This window comes from Brassica oleracea, chromosome C7, assembly GCF_000695525.1.
Source record: "Brassica oleracea var. oleracea cultivar TO1000 chromosome C7, BOL, whole genome shotgun sequence".
Classification (NCBI taxonomy): domain Eukaryota; kingdom Viridiplantae; phylum Streptophyta; class Magnoliopsida; order Brassicales; family Brassicaceae; genus Brassica; species Brassica oleracea.
This window is the reverse complement of record NC_027754.1, coordinates 29,376,429-29,397,844: the sequence shown is the minus strand read 5'-3', so window position 1 is coordinate 29,397,844 and position 21,416 is coordinate 29,376,429. Positions and strand designations below refer to the sequence as shown.

Here is a 21,416-nt window from a genome sequence, read left to right as displayed (position 1 = left end):
GACAATGAATCACAAACAAAAGGCATCTAGAATAAAAAGTCTTAGTTCTATTCAAGGAGAATCAGAGTTATAAGAAGAGGCCTTTGTACAACATGACACCAAACAAACATCACCATCATGACAAGACAAGACAGCCTCCCCAATACTTTACACAACACATATAGATTCAAATCAAACAAGCACATACTATTCTTTTTCTCTTACAAAAAAGGTCATTAATTTATAAGCGATTCGGTCAAAAGATGGTGAATTAGAAATTACGGTAATAAGGTTAATTTTAATCATACTATTATTCAATTTAGAGTTGTAGGTAATTTGCAATAAAATAACAAATCCACTGTTATTAAACATGAATTTTAAAATCTCATTTAAAATCCAGTATTATTGAACTTGACATTTTATGAACTACTCTCAAATCTAGTGTTATTGAAAATATTTTAAGTTGTGGAGTTTTCAAGTGATTTTAAAGTGTTTGAGTGAAGTTTCTTAATTAAAAATTTGAAAACTCAAATTTCATGGTTTTATGTGATATTTTAGAGTGGTTTAACAAAAATCATTTTAATCTCTGCGATTCAGTCAAATCATCTAAAATCTCTTTAAAAATCAAATCACCTCAAATTATATATTGAATACATTCCTAAGTGATCCATCCGGTCAAAAGATAGAAAAGTAAAGATTGTCGGTGATAAATTAGATTAATTTTAATCACCCTAGCAACTGTTTCTTTTCTAATTGGGCTTATTTGTAAGCCCAAGCCCATACAATATTCTTTAATCGAAAAAAGCGAACTACCTCAGGCGACGTGTCGATATCTGCACGGCTGCGCTTGCCACGTCTCCGCCATGTAACTGCCTCTCCGATGATAACATATTAACATCAGACTCACTCCTCTCTGATCTCGCAATATCCTCATGGCCGACGCAACCAGTATCAAAGACCTCCCATCTCTCACCGGTCTCCACCAACGCCGCAACCCACTGGAAGAAAACCCCTTCTTCCACCCTTCCCATGGCTTCTACATCACTCCTTCCGACGTCGTCCTCTCCCAGGTCGTTTACGACCTCTCCGACGCCTCCCAGCCACACGTGGCCTACCACAGAGCTGGTCCCCGCCGAGAGATCCTCTACGAGCCATCGTCTGTGAAGGCGGCGATCGTAACATGCGGAGGTCTGTGCCCGGGGATGAACACCGTCATCAGAGAGCTCGTGGTTGGTCTGTGGGAGCTGTACGGTGTGAGAGAGATCTATGGAATTCCAGCTGGTTACAGAGGCTTTTACTCCATGGAAGCCGTCGAGTTAAACCCTAAGCTTGTTCATAATTGGCACAAGAAAGGCGGCACTGTCCTCGCCACCTCCCGCGGTGGCTTCGATCTCTGTAAAATCGTCGACGCCATCCAACAAAACGGTTATAACCAGGTCCGGTTAACTCTACGCTTTTAGACTTGGATTGGAGTATGTACCGGTTTCACTTAACCATGTAATTAGACTCGGTTAAGATCAATATAAACCGGTATATTGTTCCCATAAGCTCTATTACACGGTTTACATTAATCTTAACCAAGTCTAGTATGGTTAAGTGAAACCGGTACATACACCTTTTTTTTTTTTTTTCTCTGTTGGGATTAATCTAAACCGTGTAATAGAGCTTCTTGGAACCAATAATTTGATCTTAACCGGTACATTACTGTAATAATTTGATCTATTACATTTCCCTGAACCCAAGTTGTTGTGTGTTTGTTTTCAAGAACATTATGATGATGCTATGACCTTGACCTGTTTCAGGTCTATATAATAGGAGGAGACGGCACTATGCGCGGGGCAGTCAAGATCTTCGACGAAGTCAGCCGCAGGAAACTTGAAGTGGGAATCACTGGTATTCCCAAAACGGTGGACAACGATGTGGGCATCATTGATAGATCATTCGGGTTTCAAACGGCAGTAGAGATGGCTCAGGAGGCTATATCCGCGGCTCACGTGGAGGCTGAGAGTGCTGTCAATGGCATCGGACTAGTGAAGCTTATGGGGAGAAGCACTGGACACATTGCTCTACACGCCACACTAAGCAGCCGTGACGTGGACTGTTGTTTGATCCCTGAGATGGGATTCTACCTTGAAGGCAAAGGAGGGTTGTTTGAGTTTCTGGAGCAGAGACTGAAAGATCATGGGCATGCTGTTCTTGTTGTGGCTGAAGGCGCTGGACAAGAGATGATCCCGAGAACTGAATCGCAGAAACAAGAGAGGGATGAATCTGGGAACCTTGTTTTCTTGGATGTTGGAGTTTGGTTGAAGTCAGCGCTGAAGGAGTGGTGGGAGAGAGAGCATCCAAAGGAGCTGTTCACTGTGAAGTATATCGATCCCACTTACATGATAAGAGCTGTACCTGCGAATGCTACGGATAACTTGTACTGTACGCTCTTGGCTCACTCGTCTATCCATGGAGTCATGGCTGGTTACACAGGGTTTGTGTCTGGTCCGATCAATGGGAACTATGCTTATATCCCCTTAGAGGAGGTGGCACAGACTAAGAATGAAGTGAACACGAGTGATCCCAAGTGGGCATGGGTGCGCTCTGTCACAAACCAGCCAGATTTTGAAACGAATTTCAAGGGGTAAAACACCGAGAAGATTAGATGGTAAGAGGAATGAGAGAGTGAAGTTGAAGATCTTGTAACCTAATAATAATCTCACTAGTGTATGATCAAACAATGCAACTATCAAGGCAAGGCAATCTTAGATCCTTGATCCTCTGGTAACTATCTAAATAACGGTATAATGCTTGAGAGTAATGAGAAAGGGGGAAAGGTTGATACAAAGATGAGATTCTAATAAGCACATTAGTTGCAGAATCGTTTTCTTGAGCATATAAAATGAAGAATGGTTGAGCAGGAGCTTGAGCTCTGCACTGTATTAATACAGATAATGCCACTTGACCATCTACAAGTATCATCAATTCTTTAAAAGTATAGAAAGATAAAAGAACCAGAAATCTGGTGAATACAGACAAGAGGCTTGAGTTTCTCTGTGGCCTAACTCCACTACCTGTCTCTACTTGCATGGTACTTACGCTCTGATCCTGTTCCTTGCCTCACTAGCTTCCTGGGGTCTGTACTGGATCTGATTTTGTCTTCTCCTCTTTGGCTTCCTCCCTCGCGCATGCTCTTAGCTTTCCCTATAGAGGCTGTTTCAGATGGACCTAGGTGAAGCTTATGCATCATGCTAGTTTCATCCGTGGGCACCTCTTTACCTCTCGAGGCGAGAACTTGGCTCGCTGCTTGGCTTAATACTCCCTTGGAACTGCTCTCTTGGTCGAAGAAGAGGGCTTGGACGACGGTTCTTAGTGGCATCCTCTCGTTTTTCACAGCGTGGGCGCGTACCTCTGCAGACAACTTCTGGCAGTCTAGACTTCTGCATAGTCGCTTTTTCTCTTCTTTGCTTATCTCCGGATGCACCTGCAATGTAAAACCATTAGTTCCAAGTACCAAACTTGATGATTGCTCAAAGTATGCTGGCATGACTACCTTGAGATACATGTTGATTGCTTTGTAAAGCCTGTCATGGCTCTCCCGTGCGATGTCTGGCACTGCCTCAGCAAGAGACACGAAATTAGGAACTGGCATATGAACATCTTGTGAGACTGCCTGAAGATAGGAGTCAATAAGCTTTGCCACCTTCCTGATTGAATGTAGCAACTGACTGTTACTAGAAACATGCGCAGAAGTCTGTCTTCTCCAGAGCATTAGAAAACTGTCAAGAACCGCAGCAACCAAGTCAGTATCATATCGATGATGATGAGAGGATGACTGGGAAGGCAACAAGAGGTCTGCAAGAGTTGCCTCCTCGAGTTGCAGACCAGCTTTTCTAATCAACTCAGTCTTTGTCGTCAGAGAAGCTCCCACATAATTAGCTATGCTAACAAGTCTCAGCAAGAAGCCCTCTGAAACCGACCCTTTATCTGCAGGAATCATGTTCACAACCGTGTTAACAACACGTCGGTGCCTTTCCAGCGCTGCTTCGTTTTCTTTGACAGAGAAACCTGAATGGCTTTTTGATTTGAAGTATGGTAGCCAACGACAGGTGTATACGTGCAAAGCTTCACCAATGAGCTGAGGCGGCAGCGTGAAGCTTGACCTGGCTGCTGTGATAATACAGCGGAACAAGTCCAAGTCCAGGTCTGATATGTCCTCCGTCCACCAGTCTCTTGGAACAGAGTGATGTTTTCTCTTTTGGTAGCCTGGTCTGGTGTATGTATGAGACCAAGAGACCTACAAAACAAAAAGAAAGATCAAATAGATGTGCAAGAACATCATCTGGACTCAAAACGTGAAAAATATGAACATACCTGTGCAGTGGGAGTGAGGATCTTCTCAACAATCGAATCTATACACTTTCTGATGATTCCAAGATTCTCACACCATTCAGGCAATTTGGCAGTGGACTGCAAAGTGACGATGGAGTCTTTCCAGCCTTGGAGAACGCAGGAGTGGAAGAAAGATTCAAGCTTCGGTAACAGGTTTCCCTTTTCAACGGAATCAGACATCCGGAGAAACTTGGAGGCGCAGAGGGCATCCACAAGGTTATGAGCACTGAGGTTGATGGTGATACCGTAGCAGAACTTAGCACACAGCTCAAACGCATCGGCTCCTCCAGGTATGTCATTCAGCTCTATGGTAACACTATCAGACTCCTCTGAATCAGTACAAAGCCTTCGCAACAGTCCACATTTTGGAACAAGAGAAGACTGCAAACAACATCAAAACCACTGAATAACATACATGATACATGTGTTTATGTTGCTACAAGAGTATAAGACAATCAAAACATACTCTGTGGAGATGGTAACTGGTGTTGTTGATTCTAATAACGAGATCGTTGGGTGAGTCGGTTATCAAAATCCTGCAGTGAAAATATATATAATCAAAGAGATGTGTGTTTGTGGAATTTGGAGGCAGAGAGATAGAGGAACAAACCTTGAACCATCTTGAGTATAGAAAGTGTCAGGCTTTGTACCGATCTTCATGAACTTCATCTTAGACTTCTCTGTGTTCAAGAGAAACATATGATGAGAAAGTGAACAAAAGGGGAATAAAAAGGAAGAGAATTAAATATTCAAGCCGAAACTTGATTCATAAGTATTTGGTAAATGAGAAAATCAAACCTGTAGTTTATGTACAACTCTGAAGATAAAGCAAAAGGATGATTGATTTACAAGACTGGTGTGCTCAAAGGTTGATGATATGTGAGAGGAGGAAGAAGGAGAAAGAGATGGCTAAAGCAATAAAGAGAGAAGTGGTAATGATCAAATTGTCAAAAAAGTGTTTAGTGAGATTAGATGCCGAGAGAGAGAGAGAGAGAGAGAGAGAGAGAGAGAGTTGAATGGTAAACAAGGGTCCCGGCCTCGTCACTTGTTGCTCCCCGCATGGACTCACTCTTTAAATGGTGTCTGATATGAATTTTCCTTCACACTTAATTATGGTTTGAAAATAAACACCAGATAAATTGGCACACATACGCATATAGGTATACCAGTTAGTAGCTATAAGTTGGAGTCTGTGACTCTCTGGTCTCCTTGAGTTAAGAAAAAAAAACGAATTCAGTTCCTAGAGGTGGGCAAGTGAATCATGAAACTATTCACAACCAAAAAACTGAAAAGCTAGACACAAGTGTCCTTCATGCATTACATCTTTTGCACAAGGAAAACAAATTCTCACCAAACAGAAATTAAAGTGAACACACAGAAGTGGGTCTTTCACCTTTCCCTACTACAATTAAATGAAAGTGAGATGACTCTTATTTATAAATACAATGGACCACCACCCTATGACTTAGAGTAGGGAGTTGGGTAGGCTTAATCCAAAAGAGAGTTATAATCAAAGCGAACTTGGTTGCAGCATCAGTAATCTTCTTTCTTCTTTATATTATTTGTCATAAAGCAGATCCCAAAGCAAAGATGCATGGATCCCCAGATGATACCTTCCCTCTTCAGTCACAAACTTTAATGCATCAAGAGGCAGATTACTATTTGTATTGTACCAAGTGTTTTACTTGTTGTCCATTTCCCCTGTGGAATCTCTGTTGTTGTGGGGGAGGGGAGAAGTCAACCCACATCATTAGTGTGCTATTTTAATAATGCAAAAAGGTAAAAAGGTGAAACAAGACTGGGAAGAGAAGTATTTGAGTGCAAATGTCCTCTTCTGATGGGATTTGTCTGCCTTGAAGAGAGAATTGTAAGTCACTAATGGTCAAAATCCATTGCACTCCATTTCCACTGGCCCTACTCTTTGTACTCCCCAACACTATTTGTAATGACTATCTAAGACCCAACTAGAATAACCAGGCTCATATCAAAACTTCAGGGTTCTTTAACTTATAACACAAGACAGTGGGCCTGGGCTTAGTGCTCTATTGCTTGCTTGCTTGCTGCCATTGGATATACAAAGAGGAAAAACAACATTACCAATTTCCCTGGAATGAGTGTACACATTAGAGAAGAAGAAGGGTAGCTTAAAACTCGTTCTCAAAATCAGTCAGTCACCAAACAGATCATCGTTATCATCATCTTCGTCATCAACAACACCTCCACGTTTAGTTTCTTCTTTATCTTTAGCTGCTGGTTCACCCACAGAAGAAGCCCATGAAGTACCAACCGCCTTAGTAAGTGAATCACCACTGTAAAGATCATCATAAATCCCTCCTTTTGGACCTCCTTTTAGCTTCTTCATCGCTTCTTGTAGTCTATCAGTCACACCTCTGTTTCCTGCAGAAGCTTTCTCTTCCTTCCCTTTGCCTTTGGGTATCAATGTCACCTGCACCAGTGATTCATATTTCCCAACAAGGCTCCCTTCTTTGACACCAATCGGACCAGGCTCAGTCTCCACGTCTGCTCCATCAGACATCCCAACAACCTCAGCAAGCTCTCCTCCTAGTTGATCCCTGAAGCTAACTCGTAGCTTCTTCCTCCTCTTACCCACAACCCCACCTTCTGAATCACCCTTCTCTTTCCTTTTCCCCAACACAGAACCAGACTCCCCATTGCTTAAACCGTACCGATTGAGCAAAGTATTGTATGCAACAACAGCTTCCTCGTCAGAAGGATCAGGAGGCGGCGGAAGCTTAATCTCAGATGGAGGAGGAGGGCGTGTAAAGAGAGCCTCGCTGTTCTTTCTCAGAATGTAGATTCTAGTGGAAGCAGCAAAACGTAAAGATTGGCCCACTTCAAGCTCTACAGGAGTGTCTTTCGTTAACCTCTCGTTTGCAACAAAGGTTCCATGAGCTGATCCCAAGTCAATCACAAAGATACTACAAAACAAGAAAAAAAAACAAGACTTTATAGACACAAGAGTGGCTAAGCCCTTAAGCCAAATCAACAAACCTGCCGTTCTTGTGGGGAACGACGACGGCGTGCTGACGTGAAACAGACTGATGATCAAGCACGAAGTCGCAAGTCTGATGCTGTCTTCCGAAGATATGTCTCCGTCTGTTGAGATGAATCCGATCGAGGATCTGGCCGTCTTTCACAACTTCTAGAGAGTAGACACCGGCGCGTGGCTCAATCGCCCAATCCGGGGGATGCCAAGTTGACTGACTCGCTCCGATCTGAGTTTGCGCCGTCGACGGCAATGGCGCTGCCTCCGGGGGAACACGCTGGACCACTGGCTTCGCTGGGGGGTTTGCGGAGACCGAGAAGGGTTCTGAAGTTTGAGACTTTTTGAACCTGTCAAGACCTGATCTTCCGTACATTGTTCTTTCTGCAACTCGAATCTAAAGCGGCACTCTTTACCTCCTTCACATGATCCCCAAAGCAAAGAACAAAGGATGGAGCAGATTAGGGTTTCCCTAGTTGTCTTGTCCGAAGATCTTACTCACAAAATCAAATTTGTGGACTCGGTCCTTGTACTTTATGTTTTCTCCTAATTGCGGCCTACATTTACAATTGTAACTTATTTGTCCTGATTCCATGTCTACCAGTAAAAACCTTTTAAAAGACAAAGCATCAAAAATGTTATAAAAGAAATCATAAATGATTTGGTTTTTCTTCAATGATGCTGGACAAAATAAATGATAGTTGGACAAAAAAAAAGAAATCATAAATGATCTGAAACCTCCCTTAGTTTGGTTTTTCTTCAATGCTGTTGTATTTTTTGGTAATTGTAATTTGTAACTAATTTAAAGCTGATAATAAATAGTTTTCGCTCTCATAAATTTATAAAAGAGAAAATGATAACTTAGTTTAAGAAACGAGGCAGGATTATATTCCCACTGAAATCAGAGAGAGCTTAAAAGAATAACACAAATCACCAACGAAGAATCAAAGACATAACAGGAAGTTCGGAGAGCTTAAGACTACTTCTGCCTCTTGTAGATCTTAGCCAAGAAGGATTTTAGCACTGCTTGGATTGCTTTACTTTGGTGAGCCTCAATCACTCCAATCAGCTTCTCGTAGCTTTTGCTCTCATACTCCTTGAACACTCCCTATCATGTTCAAACCAGATCACAGCATATGTTAGTTATGTATTAGATCAAATCTCTGAGGTTTCCATTAGTTTCAAACCTCAAGGTCAAGCTCTTTGTAGAGCTCCTTCACTTTAGCAACGTTTGATGGGTCAGGTTTACCGTAGTTCTCCTAGGATATCAAAACAAACCACCTTTCACGTTCAAAAAAAAGGATAATACGAAACTTTTGGGAACAAAGAAAAAAGGTAAGATTCTTACATATAATATCTCAGTTTGTTCTTTGCTGCAGCGTTCCAGTGCCTTAACCACCAACCAGGAGCATTTGAAATCTTCTATATCCGTTCCTATCTGCACTTATCAAACGTTACCAATATGCTTTAATCAACTAAAAGCACATCAAATACAGTCAGATAAGTCTGGAACAACTAAAGCATTTGCAGGAGTTAAAACCTTGCCAAGAGTCTCGGGATCAGCAAAACAATCCAGATAGTCATCCTACACACACAAAAATAACGAACCTGACAATCAAATAGCACTCATAAATACTTAGCAGCACTAAACTCTACCTGCACTTGGAAGTAGATTCCCATGTCAACGAGAACATTCTTCACATCAACATGGTTTTCCAAATTCTCGCCAGCCATCAGCAACGCACAAGCAACCTAATTACAGAACTACAGATCGTTACACAAGATCTAAGCAATAAGAAGATATAAAGACATGGTCGCTTTTTTACTGTGAATCCAAATATAAGAATCAATACTCACAGGGAGATAAAATGAGTAATAAGCCGTTTTGTACTGGACAATACGCCGGTGGCTGCATGTTCAAAACCATTACATCACTCAAAAAATTTACCACCCTTCATTTGATCTTCCATTAGGACAAATCATATATTGAAATCCCCACACTTTTGACTCACATTGGCAATGAGTACTTGGCCAAATCCTTTTCACCTTCAAAGGTGGTGATCAGATCTATCATCTGGCCGCAAGCTGTTTGAAACTCTACCTAAACAAAGCAACAGGAACAAACTAGGATAATTAATTACCAATGCTTCAGCTGTCTAAAAACAAGAGTGTATAGTTGTGCCAAGAAACAAATAGATTTACCTCATTAAAGAGATCAACGAGGTCAACATAGAAAGGCTTTCCCCGGAAGTGCTTCTTGAGAATCCTGTGGATGTGATTGCGAAGTAGAATCCCGTCATTGATGGCAACCATACCAACCTGAGGGACTCTGAACCAGCAAGGTTGGCCACGTCGAGTGACAGAGTTATCCATAATGTCATCAAGCACAAGGAAATAAGCTTGAAGCTGCAAGAGAGAGAGATAGAGTCAGGAAGGTATCTATAGTTTACTGAGAGATTCAAGAAAAGGTTGAGTCTTTACATACCCATTCGATACACCAACCGAGAGCACACGAGAGAAAAATCTCTTCTTCCGTCAAGTCTTTGCCTTCCTTCAAAAGCTTGAAGCTGTCCACGACTGAGAGACCCCGATTGAGCTTCCCTGGAGAAGAAGAGAAAGCAGTAGGTGTCAGAATCAGAGGATAAGGATAGATGAAATGCTAGAGACAGAGAGAGAGAGAGGCTCTTCACCTCCGGGTACATTGTAATCAAGCATCTGCAAACAAAGACAATTACGGAGGATCAGAACAGGATCTGATGAGATCATAAGGAGTTAGGAAAGGGAAAGGAGTACCCTTTCAACCCAGAGACGGGATTCATCGGTGAATTCGAAGGAAGGGTCATGAAGGAGTTCGGACTTGAGGGTGGAATAAACGTTGAGGAATGTTGACTTGAGATCCTCCGCCATTAATAGATGATTATGGGAAGAGGATGAAAGGTGCCTACTCTGATAGAGACTGCCACTGCCCACACGGATCAGATGCTTTATGGCAATTCTCAGATTCCTACAACAACTCAATCTCATTTCTCTTTCTTCCCCGAAATACCCTTTTTTCTTTCTTCTTATTTACCACTTTTGCCATTCCCCAGGACACTCGGAGTTGTTGTTCTCCCCACTCCCACTTTAACACTTGTCAGAGACGAAGCCAAAGCAGCCACTGAGAAAGAGAGAAAATGTTCATTTTTTCTTTAAATAATTAAAATAGAGGCCGAGAGAAGCCCACATTATAATGGGCCTTCTTAATGGAACGTCATTTTGAGACGTTCATAATGGGCCTTTCTCAATGGAACGGCGTCGTTCTGGCTGGAAAACTCTCTTGACCGACCCTATCAGGTTACTACTACTGACGTTATGATTCTCTGTTTTGAGTTCTCCAAGCCAATACGAGTCAATGGCTATATGTGGACAATGTTTTATTGACTGCATGATTCTCTTTTTCCTCAAATTTTGGAAATAGGGGTGACAAGTGAATCTAATCTACTAAACGAGAGTAACAAGATTGAACCATACTATTACTGTATTACACAAGCATGGTCTCTAATATCATTAAACTGATGGAGCCCCCTAGTAAGTAAAAGGGAATCCATCATCTTGTTTTTTCCCTGAAAACAGTTGTAACTTATGTCCTGTTATTACGTACGGAAAAGATGAAAATTTATGATCTTTTTGCTCTTCGGTTAATAATTAATCTGGTGATCCATTCATCATCAGAAAACATGGCCTGACGGCTCTAATGAAAGCATGAGTTGAACACATTTGATATGTTTTTCGATGAAGATTTTGAAGTAGGTGAAGAGTTAAATGATTGAATAGCAAAACAAGGTTCCCATTTTAATTCTTAAAAAGTACTTCATGCGTCCAAAAGCACAGCCTGTTTTTTTTTTCATGACATAGGCGTTACTCTATAGTAATATTATAGTCTTTTTAGACTGCTTGGTCCAGAACCACGTGATGCGTATTGATAATAGAAACTATGGTCATTATCGAGGAACACAGATCTCTTGAGTTTGAGATTAAAAATAGGTTCAAGTCCAAACTGCATGTGATGTGAATTGTCAGCGAATATTCCGCTAACTGCAAAAGCTAAACAACTAATGATATACAAGAACTCCATCTCGTTTTGTCTGTTTCTGCTGTGTTTTCATCGTTTGTAATTAAGAGTACAATAGGTGGAGGGGGCAATGGTAATATCATCACATGATTTGAGTTTTGTCATGTTGTAAGTTGTAACCAATAAGTAGTTTAACGAAGAAGTTGCAAAGGGCATAGGAACATAATGAGGGGAAGTGAGTACAAATCGTAATCTGCTTTTTGCATGCCTTGTTTTTCTCTTCTCAAAAGTCATTAATGCTTACAAAGACCTACTAACCATAGCTCTAATTGTCTACATAAACATAATCCATCATCATTTCCAAAAACATTTGTCCTTCCTTACGTTTATAATAAAAATAGTTAAAATATGAGAAATTTATCTTCTAAAAAGTTAAATATCGGATAAACTGATTGTAAAATATATTAAAAATATTTTTTTTAAAGAGACAATTTTTGCACCTTTTAAGAAATTAAGAAGATTTATAGGCACGAGGTTACAAAACGAATCGGACCGAACCTGTCAAACAGAAAAGTTTGACTTTCGGTCGAGTTCAATTAGAAGGTTTGGTTCAGTTCAACAACTAAAAAATTGGTTTTCAATTTGCTAATCAGCTAGTTCAGTTTTCTGAAAAGAAAATTTACCAAATAATACCAATCTTAATCAAAAATCCGAATTAATTGAACTAGTCAAAATAATTGAATTTAACAATTTTTTTGAATTTTATTTAATTTAAATCGAAAACAAAAAGTTTCGGTAGAAATTTTTGAAACAAAGCTAACCAAAAATCAAACCAAACCAAAATTTTCGGTTCATTTTGGCAAAATTTTAACATACTCGAAACTAACTGAATTTTGAACTAACCGAAAAAAACCGAACCGGTAGGTCTAATTTATCTAAACTGAACCCGTAGGTCTAATTTATCTAATCATTTAACTTTCTTTTTCTTTCTTTCCTTCGGCAATAAATTCCCTCTCTCTCTCGATTTTCTTTCTTTATTTATTTACTTATTTTCTCTTTTTGTATCCAATATGGATATTGATGCAATTAAAGAAGCTCATTTAATTTTATTTCAAAAAGACAAAAACAAAAATTTCAAAAAAGAACAAAAGCGAAAGGTATTATCTTGTAATTTAGCTTTTATTATAGTATTTAGTTTTAACAAAGCTTGGGCTGTTCCGACTTTTAGATCCTCTCTCTCGGGTTCTTGTCGTGCGTATCCGGCGAGATGAACAACACAACACAACACTAGTGAAGTTGAAGTGAACATCAAGTGCATGTACTTGTAGCAGCCGCAAGCAAGCAACTACTTTTCTTGTCCCTTCTCCGAATCTTTGTCTGCTCCAATCTACACCCAAGGTATCTCCTTCCTTCCTTCTCTCTTTCTAGGGTTTCTCCTAAAAAGTTGCTTCCTTTCCTTCTTTCCAGATCTCCCTCGTCTCTTAGTTCTTCTTCTCATTTGAGATCTGCTCTTTTAAAGTTCATCAAAGAAACTCCTTTTTGTGGTTTCTATCTAATTGATTCTTATGATCTGAGTAGGTTTTGAAGAGATGTGCCTTTCCTGTTAATCTATTTTTTGCATCCGATGTCGTCCACACGAAAGCCTAGTGGTGGTAATGGAGCTGAACTCGAAGCTCAGAAGCGCTCCTCTTCAAATAGTAATCCCAAGTTAGCTGAGCCGCTGCAGTTGCCTAAATCTGTTACAAATCCAGGAGTTCCCGAGAGCAAACGGTTACCTGAGCCCTTTAAGAAGCGATCTACTGATCCTAAACCCGATTTCACCTCCTTGTCCACCGTTCTTGAGCATGTGGATTCACTGACTATCGATAGCAACGACCAAGAGAAGAAAACATCAGGCTTTGGCAGTGCGAAAGTGAGTGATGGCACGAGCAGTCTCGGCAAGACGAGCGGAAGCGCCAAGCTTAGTGGAAGCCGCCTTGATTTCATGGAGAGCGGCAAAAGCAGTATCTACAGAGGAAGCACGAGCAGTGACGTGAGCGATGAGAGTAGCTGCAGCAGCTTAAGCAGCACTGTCAACAAACCTCACAAAGCCAACGACTTGAGCTGGGAAGCCATCCAGGCCGTTAGGGCTCGTGATGGGGTTTTGGGCCTGAGCCACTTCAGGCTACTCAAGAGGCTAGGATGCGGAGACATAGGGAGTGTTTACCTCTCTGAGCTGAAGGGGACGAAGTGTTACTTTGCGATGAAGGTTATGGACAAGACGTCTCTCGCTAGCCGCAAGAAGCTTCTTAGGGCTCAGACGGAAAGAGAGATTCTCCAGTCTTTGGATCACCCTTTTCTCCCTACGCTCTACACTCACTTCGAGACTGAGAAATTCTCTTGCCTTGTGATGGAGTTTTGTCCTGGAGGAGACTTGCATACTCTCAGGCAACGCCAGCCTGGGAAACACTTCTCCGAGCAAGCGGTAAAGTGAGTCATCCTTCTCTCAAAGCTGTGAGAATATAAGCTCTTACACCGGGAGTTTAACTGGGACATGAGTAATATATAAAACGTTAGAGCCAATCCATTTATCACCAATTAGTTTTAAGTTGGAAGCTCGTAATAAACCATTTATATATTACTTGTCCCAGTTAAACCAGTTAAACTCTCAGGGTAGGAGCTTATATCCTCTCACACAAGCTATATATCTCTTGTTCTTAGCTGACTAAGTGTTTTTGTTTTCAATTGTGTGGTAGATTCTACATAGCAGAGTCATTGCTAGCTATTGAGTACCTGCACATGTTGGGGATTGTGTACCGTGATCTCAAGCCTGAAAACGTTCTAGTTCGAGAAGACGGACATATAATGCTCTCTGACTTTGACCTCTCCCTCCGTTGTCTCGTCAGCCCCACTCTAGTGAAATCTGCTTCCATTGAGTCAGATCCATTACGAAAAAACGTTTACTGTGTGCAGATGGAGCCCTCTTGCATCCAACCATCATGCACAGTCCCCACCACTTGCTTCTCTCCGCGTCTCTTCTCAAGCAAGTCTAAGAAGGAGCGTAAGTCCAAGAACGACACCGCTAATCAAGTTAGGCTATTGCCAGAGCTGGTGGCTGAGCCGACCGATGCTCGTTCCATGTCGTTTGTGGGCACGCACGAGTACTTGGCCCCTGAGATTATCAAAGGTGAAGGGCATGGGAGTGCAGTGGACTGGTGGACTTTTGGGATATTCCTGTACGAGCTTCTCTTTGGGAGAACTCCTTTCAAGGGATCTGGAAACCGACAGACACTGTTCAACGTGGTTGGTCAGCCTCTGAGGTTTCCTGAGTCACCTGTGGTGAGTTTTGCAGCGAGAGACCTTATCCGGGGCCTCCTCATGAAGGAGCCCCAGCAGAGACTGGGGTTCAAACGGGGAGCTACTGAGGTTAAGCAACACCCGTTCTTCGAAGGTGTGAACTGGGCTTTGATCCGGTGTGCTACTCCACCTGAGATCCCAAAGCCGGTTGAGCTGGAGAGGGGGCCTGTGAGCGTTGCAGAGTCACCAACGAGCCAGAAGACAGCGGCAGGTTTGGTTCTGAATGCTCAGAAAGGGTCTGATAACTATTTGGAATTTGATTTCTTCTAGCGAATATGGTACTACTTATTCTCTATTCTTCCCTAAAAAGACCATGAGATGATCAAGTGTTGTTATGCTCTTCATAGATTGGCATGAAACTGTATGTTTGTTTCTGTAGTTTATTAAAATGTTTGTAACTCTTTTCATAACCTTATTAGTTTTTATCATAACAGACAAATGTATTACATCTGCATCTTTATCTTTCATTCCACTAACTGGTAGTTTTGGGTTTACTAAAGCAAATCCAACCAAAAGGGTCACTGGATTGATCTTTCTCCGGCTGCAACTGTATTGAGGGCTTCGAGGGGGTTCTCTCTGTCACCGGCTTTTCCATCTCTATCTGTTTTCCTTGGCATATGACTTTGACCTCACACTTTTCTGCTGCAGAGCTCCTCATTATCTGTTCAGCAACGCTGTTTCCTTTCATGGACTTTGCTTTCCTGCAAGAAACAGAGTTTGAAGACTGTCCTCATCATCTGGCAACTAAAAGAGTTGTGGGAGTCATCTTGTCGATCCCAAGAACAAGCTTCTTAATGTTAAGACTGGTAATGAGGTCTTGTATAGCCTTTGCCACCGAGTCACTCTCAACCAGTATTTTCTCTACCTTCACCTGTTATTTGGCTTACCCTCTCATCTTTTATTTTACTACTCTTGATCAATTCCAAGAGAGGGAGAGGGAGAGGGAGAGCGAGAGAGATATGACCTTAGAAGCAGAGCAGGCCACAAATGTTTGAATGCATAATTAATTATCCAATTATGTTTGAATGCATATCATTTTAAAAAAGTTTCAAGATTCAAATATTACGCTTTCAAATTATCATAACTAATCCGCGCTTGCGCGGTTATTTTCACTTTTTTTAGTTGTAAATATTCCGTTTATGTGATAAACTAGGGTCAGGACGACATAAGGGCAGCAGGATGTGAATTATAAAATAATTTCAACAGCTAAAGACTAAAACATAAACCGATGATGCCTAATCGCCAATGTTAACGTATGTAGTTCGTCTTGCAGTAGAGATTGCTCAAGTATGTTGCGAACTTGTACGTCTACATTCTACACTCATGCTTTGCGTGTGGACGACGTAACTATTTTTATGATTTGTTGTGTGTAAAAAATCGATTGCTTAGCACAGTCGTAAGCAAAATAACAATGGGGACAGTTCATGAGCATGGACGTTGTGATAATAATGTTACACCTGACGATCATGGTAAGTGATAATCATTCAACGACGAAGACTAACAATCAGTTGTTTTTTTTTTGGGCAATTAAAATTACCTCTTTTTGTTTTTTTTTTTAATTTTATAAAAAGGAAAACAGGAAACAATGTCTAGAGTGATTAACTCAAGAACAACTGATTTAGGTAAATATAAAAAGAGAAATCCAAATGAAACAGAAAGCAGGATCGGAAATGTGGGGACCGCAGAAGACTAATCCCACTGGTGAGTGTCGAGAGCTTGGTTCAGACCCAGCATCATCTCAAAGAACTCAGACATCAGGTAGAAGTGACAGTTTCATCACTGCACATATCAAAAGAACAATCGTTAGAAAGACACTACGTACGAAATTAATATATGGACAACCTATATAGCACCTATTCGTAGTCACTATGACACGGTTTTTCTCCTCCGGAGGATCACAAACTGTGCTTTTCACACCAAGTATTTCACCTATGATGTCTACATAAAGTTTGAAGTCGATATCACTTTCTTATAAAGATAAACCGATCATAATCTTTATACACAGAAGTCCAACAATATAAGAGGTACGTGTCACTTGGGATCAATGTACCTGGTAACTGAGTGTTTGTATTGGCTAAACCAATCAGCTCCGATTGGTTACAGAACCGGAATGCTTCCTCGGGCAAGGGGGAGACAGGCTCAGTTAGCTCTTCGAAATAGGTGGACTCGTTGAACCGGATCAACAAAGATGAATCTGTGAGCCGGAAGTTCTGCGCACATCTAGAGACATCAAAACCAGACACGAAAAACATTGTTCCGGCAGTGAGTCTTTCCCGGAATTGTGGGAGATGGCTAGCACTGATTGTGGCTTGCATCATGGTTGCCTGAAACATAGTTAGGAATCTATCAGTGATAATAAACGGTGTGAATTCCAACGGATCATCAGTATTGACTCTATCTAACAGGAAACCAAATTCAATACTAAACAACAGGATCAATACAAAACCAAAATCAATACTAATAATCACCACGATACGGTTCGCAGAGAATAATAGATCAGACCAGTAAGACTTTATTTTTCAACAAAAAAAAACAAAAAATAAAATAAAAAGTAAAACACGATCGGGTTTACCGGAAACACTATCAAAACTCATAAACAGCCTAGAGCTCACCGGGAATAATAACAGTACGACGGTAAATTCTAACCCAGAACGATTGATACATAAAAGAAAACAGAAAAAATCACTCACGTTAACATCCACCATGAGCAAATCCATCCACATAAGCTCCCCAACACGCTTAACATTCTTAGCCTCCCAGAATCGAAGCAGCCTGGCCTTGACAACGGATGAGCACCGCCCGGACTTCAAATAAAAAAAAAAACCTTTGAGTTAGCCATCAAGAGAGATGAGTACAAAGATAGAAGAGAGATGCGGATATCGCGATTCGCAGTGGAGAGATCGTAACATATTTATACACGATTCTGCCGACGAACAGCGCAATCGAAGGTTTCGTAGTGGGCCTACGAATTAAGAGGATTTAAGACGAATGAATCACAATGCATACCGTTACAGAAACTGGATTGTCCCGTCCGCCGATCGAAGAGAAACGAAGAACACAAAAGTGCGCACCACGACGGATTAGGGTTTCTATCGACTTTTGTGGTCGCTGGGCCGTAAAACCAAAGCGTGACATGAAACCTAAAAAGAAGCCCGCAAATATGAATAGATCACGTTAATGAATCGATGTGTTTCATTAAAGGGGACACGTGTCGAAACAGGAGAGCTCGAATTTGTGACGTGTCCGCCTACGTGGACTATCTAAGAGGGATTCAAGCTCTAAGATTGATTAAATATGCATTTTTATTATCTAATTGTGTTAAATTCATGTATATTATTTAGTAGTAATCTTTTATTATATATTGTATTTTGGTGTTAGTTGTAATGAATAATATTTGCATACAATAATTGTTGTGCCTACCACATATTGTGTCAATCATTTTTTTTATTATTTGATTTGAATTGGTTTGTTAGACAAAATAATATATATAATTTAAAAAATATTTAATTAAAAGATCGTGAATCGCTTAATTTACAGATTATCAAAGTTCAAATTCCAAATATGTTTTTCTTTCATTTATAAATTTAACTATAGCACATTCTTTTAATATAATTTTCATTTTATTAGTTATTATTCAAATTTTGAAGTTAGCATATAACTACTTCACATGTAAGAAATTAATATATTGTAATAAATCATCTAAAATATTTCAAATCTAAAGTATTTAATAGATTAGATATTAGTTTATAAAATATCTTAAGATAAGAAATACTTGATTTGTTAGTTATTATAGTTGTAGTATATATAAGTAATAGAGTTTTATTGTTAAACTTGTTCGTTTAGCATATAGATCTAATCTATTAAAACTGAAGTACAAGTTTAAATTAACCATTAATTTACTTTGATAATTACAAGCCATGCCATTCCTATATTAATGTTTAAAAATGTTTAATCAATATTTTGTTTCCTGTCACCAAATTAAAATCGGATCCACTCAAATAACTTCGCAGATTTTGTTCATAATTAATAGGTAAATTTTAATTCTTTGGTTAATCACCTAATTGCATCTATTTAATTCATTGGTTACAGTTGGAGTTTGCAAATCTAGAACATCAGTTGCTTTGATCGTTTATTTCTTTTCTATATATTTATGAACATAATTTATGTGTCCATCTTTTTTTTTGTAAGACATCATGGATAAATGAACATATGATATTCCATAAATTATAAAAAATTATAGATTAACTATATATGATACATACTCAGCGTAATTTTTTTTTTAAACTAAACCTTAAAAAACAAAATTTACTAAAACTTATTTTTAAATTACGTGTATATTGTATAATATATGTGAGAGCGTAATATAACTGTATATGAATTTTTATTTTGTGTTAAAATTACTTCTTACATGTGTAGACAATGTGTATGTGAAATTCAAAAAAATAATAATGATAGGTTACCGTATTCACAAACTTAAGATTAAAAAAAACTAAACTTCTACATGAGTAATAAGTTATAACATTTCTCATAATTGTTTTCTCATCTGAATATTCTCTTCAAAGCTCAAAATTCCATATCCTTTCATATTTATAAGTAAAATAAATTATATGCACTAATTAAATATAAATAATGGACAAAAAACTTAAATAGGAGAAATTTTTTAAAAAAGAAAAAAATTATCGTGTGATAAAAAACTTAATATGAGACGTCAAAAGATTAAAAAAATCAACTATAGGTGTTAAAACTCAAATATTTAAATTCTAATGTTAACTATATTGACATTTTATGAAACATAAGTTTTGTATTCGAAAATTTATTCCGCGCTTTAAAAGCGTGGGTTAAAATCTAGTTTTTTTTAAAAGTCAAGTAGTATTTAGAATATTTAAAAATCGAATAATTGATTAAGATTAAAAAAATGGATGTATATTCCAAAAACTGATTAGGGAATATTTTCATTAATTATAATGTAAATATAGTATTCTAAAATTATAAATGAAATATATTTATTTTTTGAAACACAAATGAAATATATTGTCTATTATAACTAAGTGGAATTTGTAAAGAACATTTTGGAACTATATTATTTCATAAGTATAGTTTAGATATTTATATAGTTTACATTTATAATATTAGTATATGTCAAATGTTTCAGCTTCAAAAGTTTGTATACCCGGTCACATTTACATTTGTATGTATATGCAACATTATTCTACAAAATGTTTATATTCTTTGTATAAGTAATATAATTTGTAAATGTCAAAGAAAGGCTTGGTATATGAAAAAATACCAATCAGTAATGAAATAATGTGATATAATATGAGAAATGCATTGTTAGAGTAATTATGTGTAGCTAAAATAATGTGATAATACCGAATGGTCATTACAGATTGTATTGTCTTATTGGACCATTAGGTTTGAATAGATTAATATCAAACTTTATGTATTTCGAATCACAATACAGTAGAACCTCTATAAATTAATAATGTTAGAATTTTGAAATTTTATTAATTTATACATATATTAATTTATAAAATTTTCCTTATTTAGATTTTTTAATTTAAGATATTTATTTTAATATAAAAATATATTTGGTTTTAGTATATAGACATTAATTGTTAGTTTTTGAAATTTGACATTTATATTAATTTTATTATATTATTTAGTATATATAAAATATATTGCACATAATTTAAATGTGGTTTTAGATATAATAATACTAAATCTTATCAAAAATATTTTAAGTGTTAAGGAAATATAAAGATGATTCAATTGTGAATATAAAACAAATAATATAATAGTAGGTTTACTTATATAAAATATTTATACATAGAAATTATTAATTTATAATTTTAATGAGACTATATATTTGCATATAATTTCTTAAAAAATTATTATATTATTATTTTATCGATTTATGTCAAATTTTGAACCGGCCCAAGTTGAGACCGACAAAATTTATTAATTTATAAAGATTATAAATTTACCGAGTATTCGAAAACCAATATTTTCTAAATATTAAATAAGATTTTTTTCGCTACTAATAATGGTAAAGACATTATATATTAATAAATTGGTCTAACAGATTAAAAATTAGCTTTCTAAATTAATGGATTAGATGTCTAATAACTATTAATTTAACTAATAAATCTAATCAATCTTTATCTATGAACACTAAAAACTAAAACATGCCCCTCCCCACCCCCTTTTATAGAGATTATAAATTTATTAATTTATAGAGACCGACAAAATTTATTAATTTATAGAGATTATAAATTTACCGAGTATTCCAAAACCAATATTTTCTAAATATTAAATAAGATTTTTTTCGCTACTAATAATGGTAAAGACATTATATATTAATAAATTGGTCTAACAGATTAAAAATTAGCTTTCTAAATTAATGGATTAGATGTCTAATAACTATTAATTTAACTAATAAATCTAATCAATCTTTATCTATGAACACTAAAAACTAAAACATGCCCCTCCCCACCCCCTTTTATAGAGATTATAAATTTATTAATTTATAGAGACCGACAAAATTTATTAATTTATAGAGATTATAAATTTACCGAGTATTCCAAAACCAATATTTTCTAAATATTAAATAAGATTTTTTTCGCTACTAATAATGGTAAAGACATTATATATTAATAAATTGGTCTAACA

The 21,416-nt window shown here is 38.0% G+C and overlaps 6 protein-coding genes across 7 annotated transcripts; 2 read left to right on the top strand and 4 right to left on the bottom strand.

Annotated features, from left to right (window-relative positions):
• Positions 1–880: 880 nt before the first annotated feature.
• Positions 881–2,812, top strand: LOC106305912 (ATP-dependent 6-phosphofructokinase 2; the record flags this gene model as incomplete). Its single annotated transcript, XM_013742339.1, is given in 2 exon segments — positions 881–1,415; positions 1,782–2,812. Coding segments are annotated over 2 exon segments (1,335 nt in total). The 3' UTR covers positions 2,613–2,812.
• Positions 2,813–2,820: 8 nt separating this feature from the next.
• LOC106305911 (BTB/POZ domain-containing protein At5g47800) lies at positions 2,821–5,408 on the bottom strand. Of its 2 annotated transcripts, none has more exons than XM_013742338.1 (6): positions 5,206–5,408; positions 4,967–5,036; positions 4,823–4,892; positions 4,339–4,737; positions 3,518–4,261; positions 2,821–3,448 (listed from the first exon to the last, which is right to left on the bottom strand). In XM_013742338.1, the coding sequence occupies exons 2-6, from the start codon at positions 5,023–5,025 to the stop codon at positions 3,035–3,037; spliced, it is 1,686 nt and encodes a 561-aa protein (XP_013597792.1). In that variant the 5' UTR covers positions 5,026–5,036; positions 5,206–5,408; the 3' UTR covers positions 2,821–3,034. The 2 variants fall into 2 exon arrangements, with proteins under 2 accessions (XP_013597792.1, XP_013597791.1); XM_013742337.1 differs by having other exon boundaries at positions 5,155–5,407.
• Positions 5,409–5,654: 246 nt separating this feature from the next.
• Positions 5,655–7,856, bottom strand: LOC106305913 (nuclear inhibitor of protein phosphatase 1). The gene is made up of 2 exons (XM_013742340.1): positions 7,369–7,856; positions 5,655–7,295 (listed from the first exon to the last, which is right to left on the bottom strand). The coding sequence occupies exons 1-2, from the start codon at positions 7,734–7,736 to the stop codon at positions 6,524–6,526; spliced, it is 1,140 nt and encodes a 379-aa protein (XP_013597794.1). The 5' UTR covers positions 7,737–7,856; the 3' UTR covers positions 5,655–6,523.
• Positions 7,857–8,184: 328 nt separating this feature from the next.
• On the bottom strand, positions 8,185–10,484 carry LOC106303557 (farnesyl pyrophosphate synthase 2). Its single transcript, XM_013739821.1, has 11 exons — positions 10,154–10,484; positions 10,051–10,075; positions 9,846–9,961; positions 9,563–9,766; positions 9,373–9,461; positions 9,218–9,269; positions 9,017–9,112; positions 8,901–8,945; positions 8,709–8,798; positions 8,548–8,619; positions 8,185–8,468 (listed from the first exon to the last, which is right to left on the bottom strand). Exons 1-11 carry the CDS (start codon positions 10,382–10,384, stop codon positions 8,340–8,342), a joined length of 1,149 nt encoding a protein of 382 aa, XP_013595275.1. The 5' UTR covers positions 10,385–10,484; the 3' UTR covers positions 8,185–8,339.
• A 2,091-nt stretch (positions 10,485–12,575) lies between these two features.
• Positions 12,576–15,175, top strand: LOC106306569 (serine/threonine-protein kinase D6PKL2). Its single transcript, XM_013743227.1, has 3 exons — positions 12,576–12,809; positions 12,990–13,880; positions 14,147–15,175. Exons 2-3 carry the CDS (start codon positions 13,036–13,038, stop codon positions 15,015–15,017), a joined length of 1,716 nt encoding a protein of 571 aa, XP_013598681.1. The 5' UTR covers positions 12,576–12,809; positions 12,990–13,035; the 3' UTR covers positions 15,018–15,175.
• A 1,228-nt stretch (positions 15,176–16,403) lies between these two features.
• LOC106305450 lies at positions 16,404–17,874 on the bottom strand. The gene is made up of 5 exons (XM_013741817.1): positions 17,754–17,874; positions 17,438–17,551; positions 16,798–17,071; positions 16,601–16,685; positions 16,404–16,526 (listed from the first exon to the last, which is right to left on the bottom strand). The coding sequence occupies exons 2-5, from the start codon at positions 17,468–17,470 to the stop codon at positions 16,502–16,504; spliced, it is 417 nt and encodes a 138-aa protein (XP_013597271.1). The 5' UTR covers positions 17,471–17,551; positions 17,754–17,874; the 3' UTR covers positions 16,404–16,501.
• Between the last annotated feature and the right edge of the window lie 3,542 nt (positions 17,875–21,416).

Bases quoted from the DNA above. Each gene is read 5' to 3' on its own strand.
- LOC106305911 (XM_013742338.1), bottom strand. From the start codon at position 5,025: ATGAAGTTCATGAAGATCGGTACAAAGCCTGACACTTTCTATACTCAA. The intron at 4,893-4,966 runs GTTTGTTCCTCT...TTTTCACTGCAG, and splicing joins TATACTCAAGATGGTTCAAG to GATTTTGATAACCGACTCAC. The intron at 4,738-4,822 runs GTATGTTTTGAT...TGTTGTTTGCAG, and splicing joins CCAGTTACCATCTCCACAGA to TCTTCTCTTGTTCCAAAATG.
- LOC106306569 (XM_013743227.1), top strand. From the start codon at position 13,036: ATGTCGTCCACACGAAAGCCTAGTGGTGGTAATGGAGCTGAACTCGAA. The intron at 13,881-14,146 runs GTGAGTCATCCT...ATTGTGTGGTAG, and splicing joins TTCTCCGAGCAAGCGGTAAA to ATTCTACATAGCAGAGTCAT.
- LOC106303557 (XM_013739821.1), bottom strand. From the start codon at position 10,384: ATGAGATTGAGTTGTTGTAGGAATCTGAGAATTGCCATAAAGCATCTG. The intron at 9,767-9,845 runs GTATGTAAAGAC...TCTCTCTTGCAG, and splicing joins TCGGTTGGTGTATCGAATGG to CTTCAAGCTTATTTCCTTGT. The intron at 9,113-9,217 runs GTGAGTATTGAT...TTCTGTAATTAG, and splicing joins ATTACTCATTTTATCTCCCT to GTTGCTTGTGCGTTGCTGAT.
- LOC106305913 (XM_013742340.1), bottom strand. From the start codon at position 7,736: ATGTACGGAAGATCAGGTCTTGACAGGTTCAAAAAGTCTCAAACTTCA. The intron at 7,296-7,368 runs GTTTGTTGATTT...CTTGTTTTGTAG, and splicing joins GTTCCCCACAAGAACGGCAG to TATCTTTGTGATTGACTTGG.
- LOC106305450 (XM_013741817.1), bottom strand. From the start codon at position 17,470: ATGTGGATGGATTTGCTCATGGTGGATGTTAAC. The intron at 17,072-17,437 runs GTGAGTGATTTT...ACTATGTTTCAG, and splicing joins TGCTCATGGTGGATGTTAAC to GCAACCATGATGCAAGCCAC. The intron at 16,686-16,797 runs GTACATTGATCC...AACTTTATGTAG, and splicing joins TACAAACACTCAGTTACCAG to ACATCATAGGTGAAATACTT.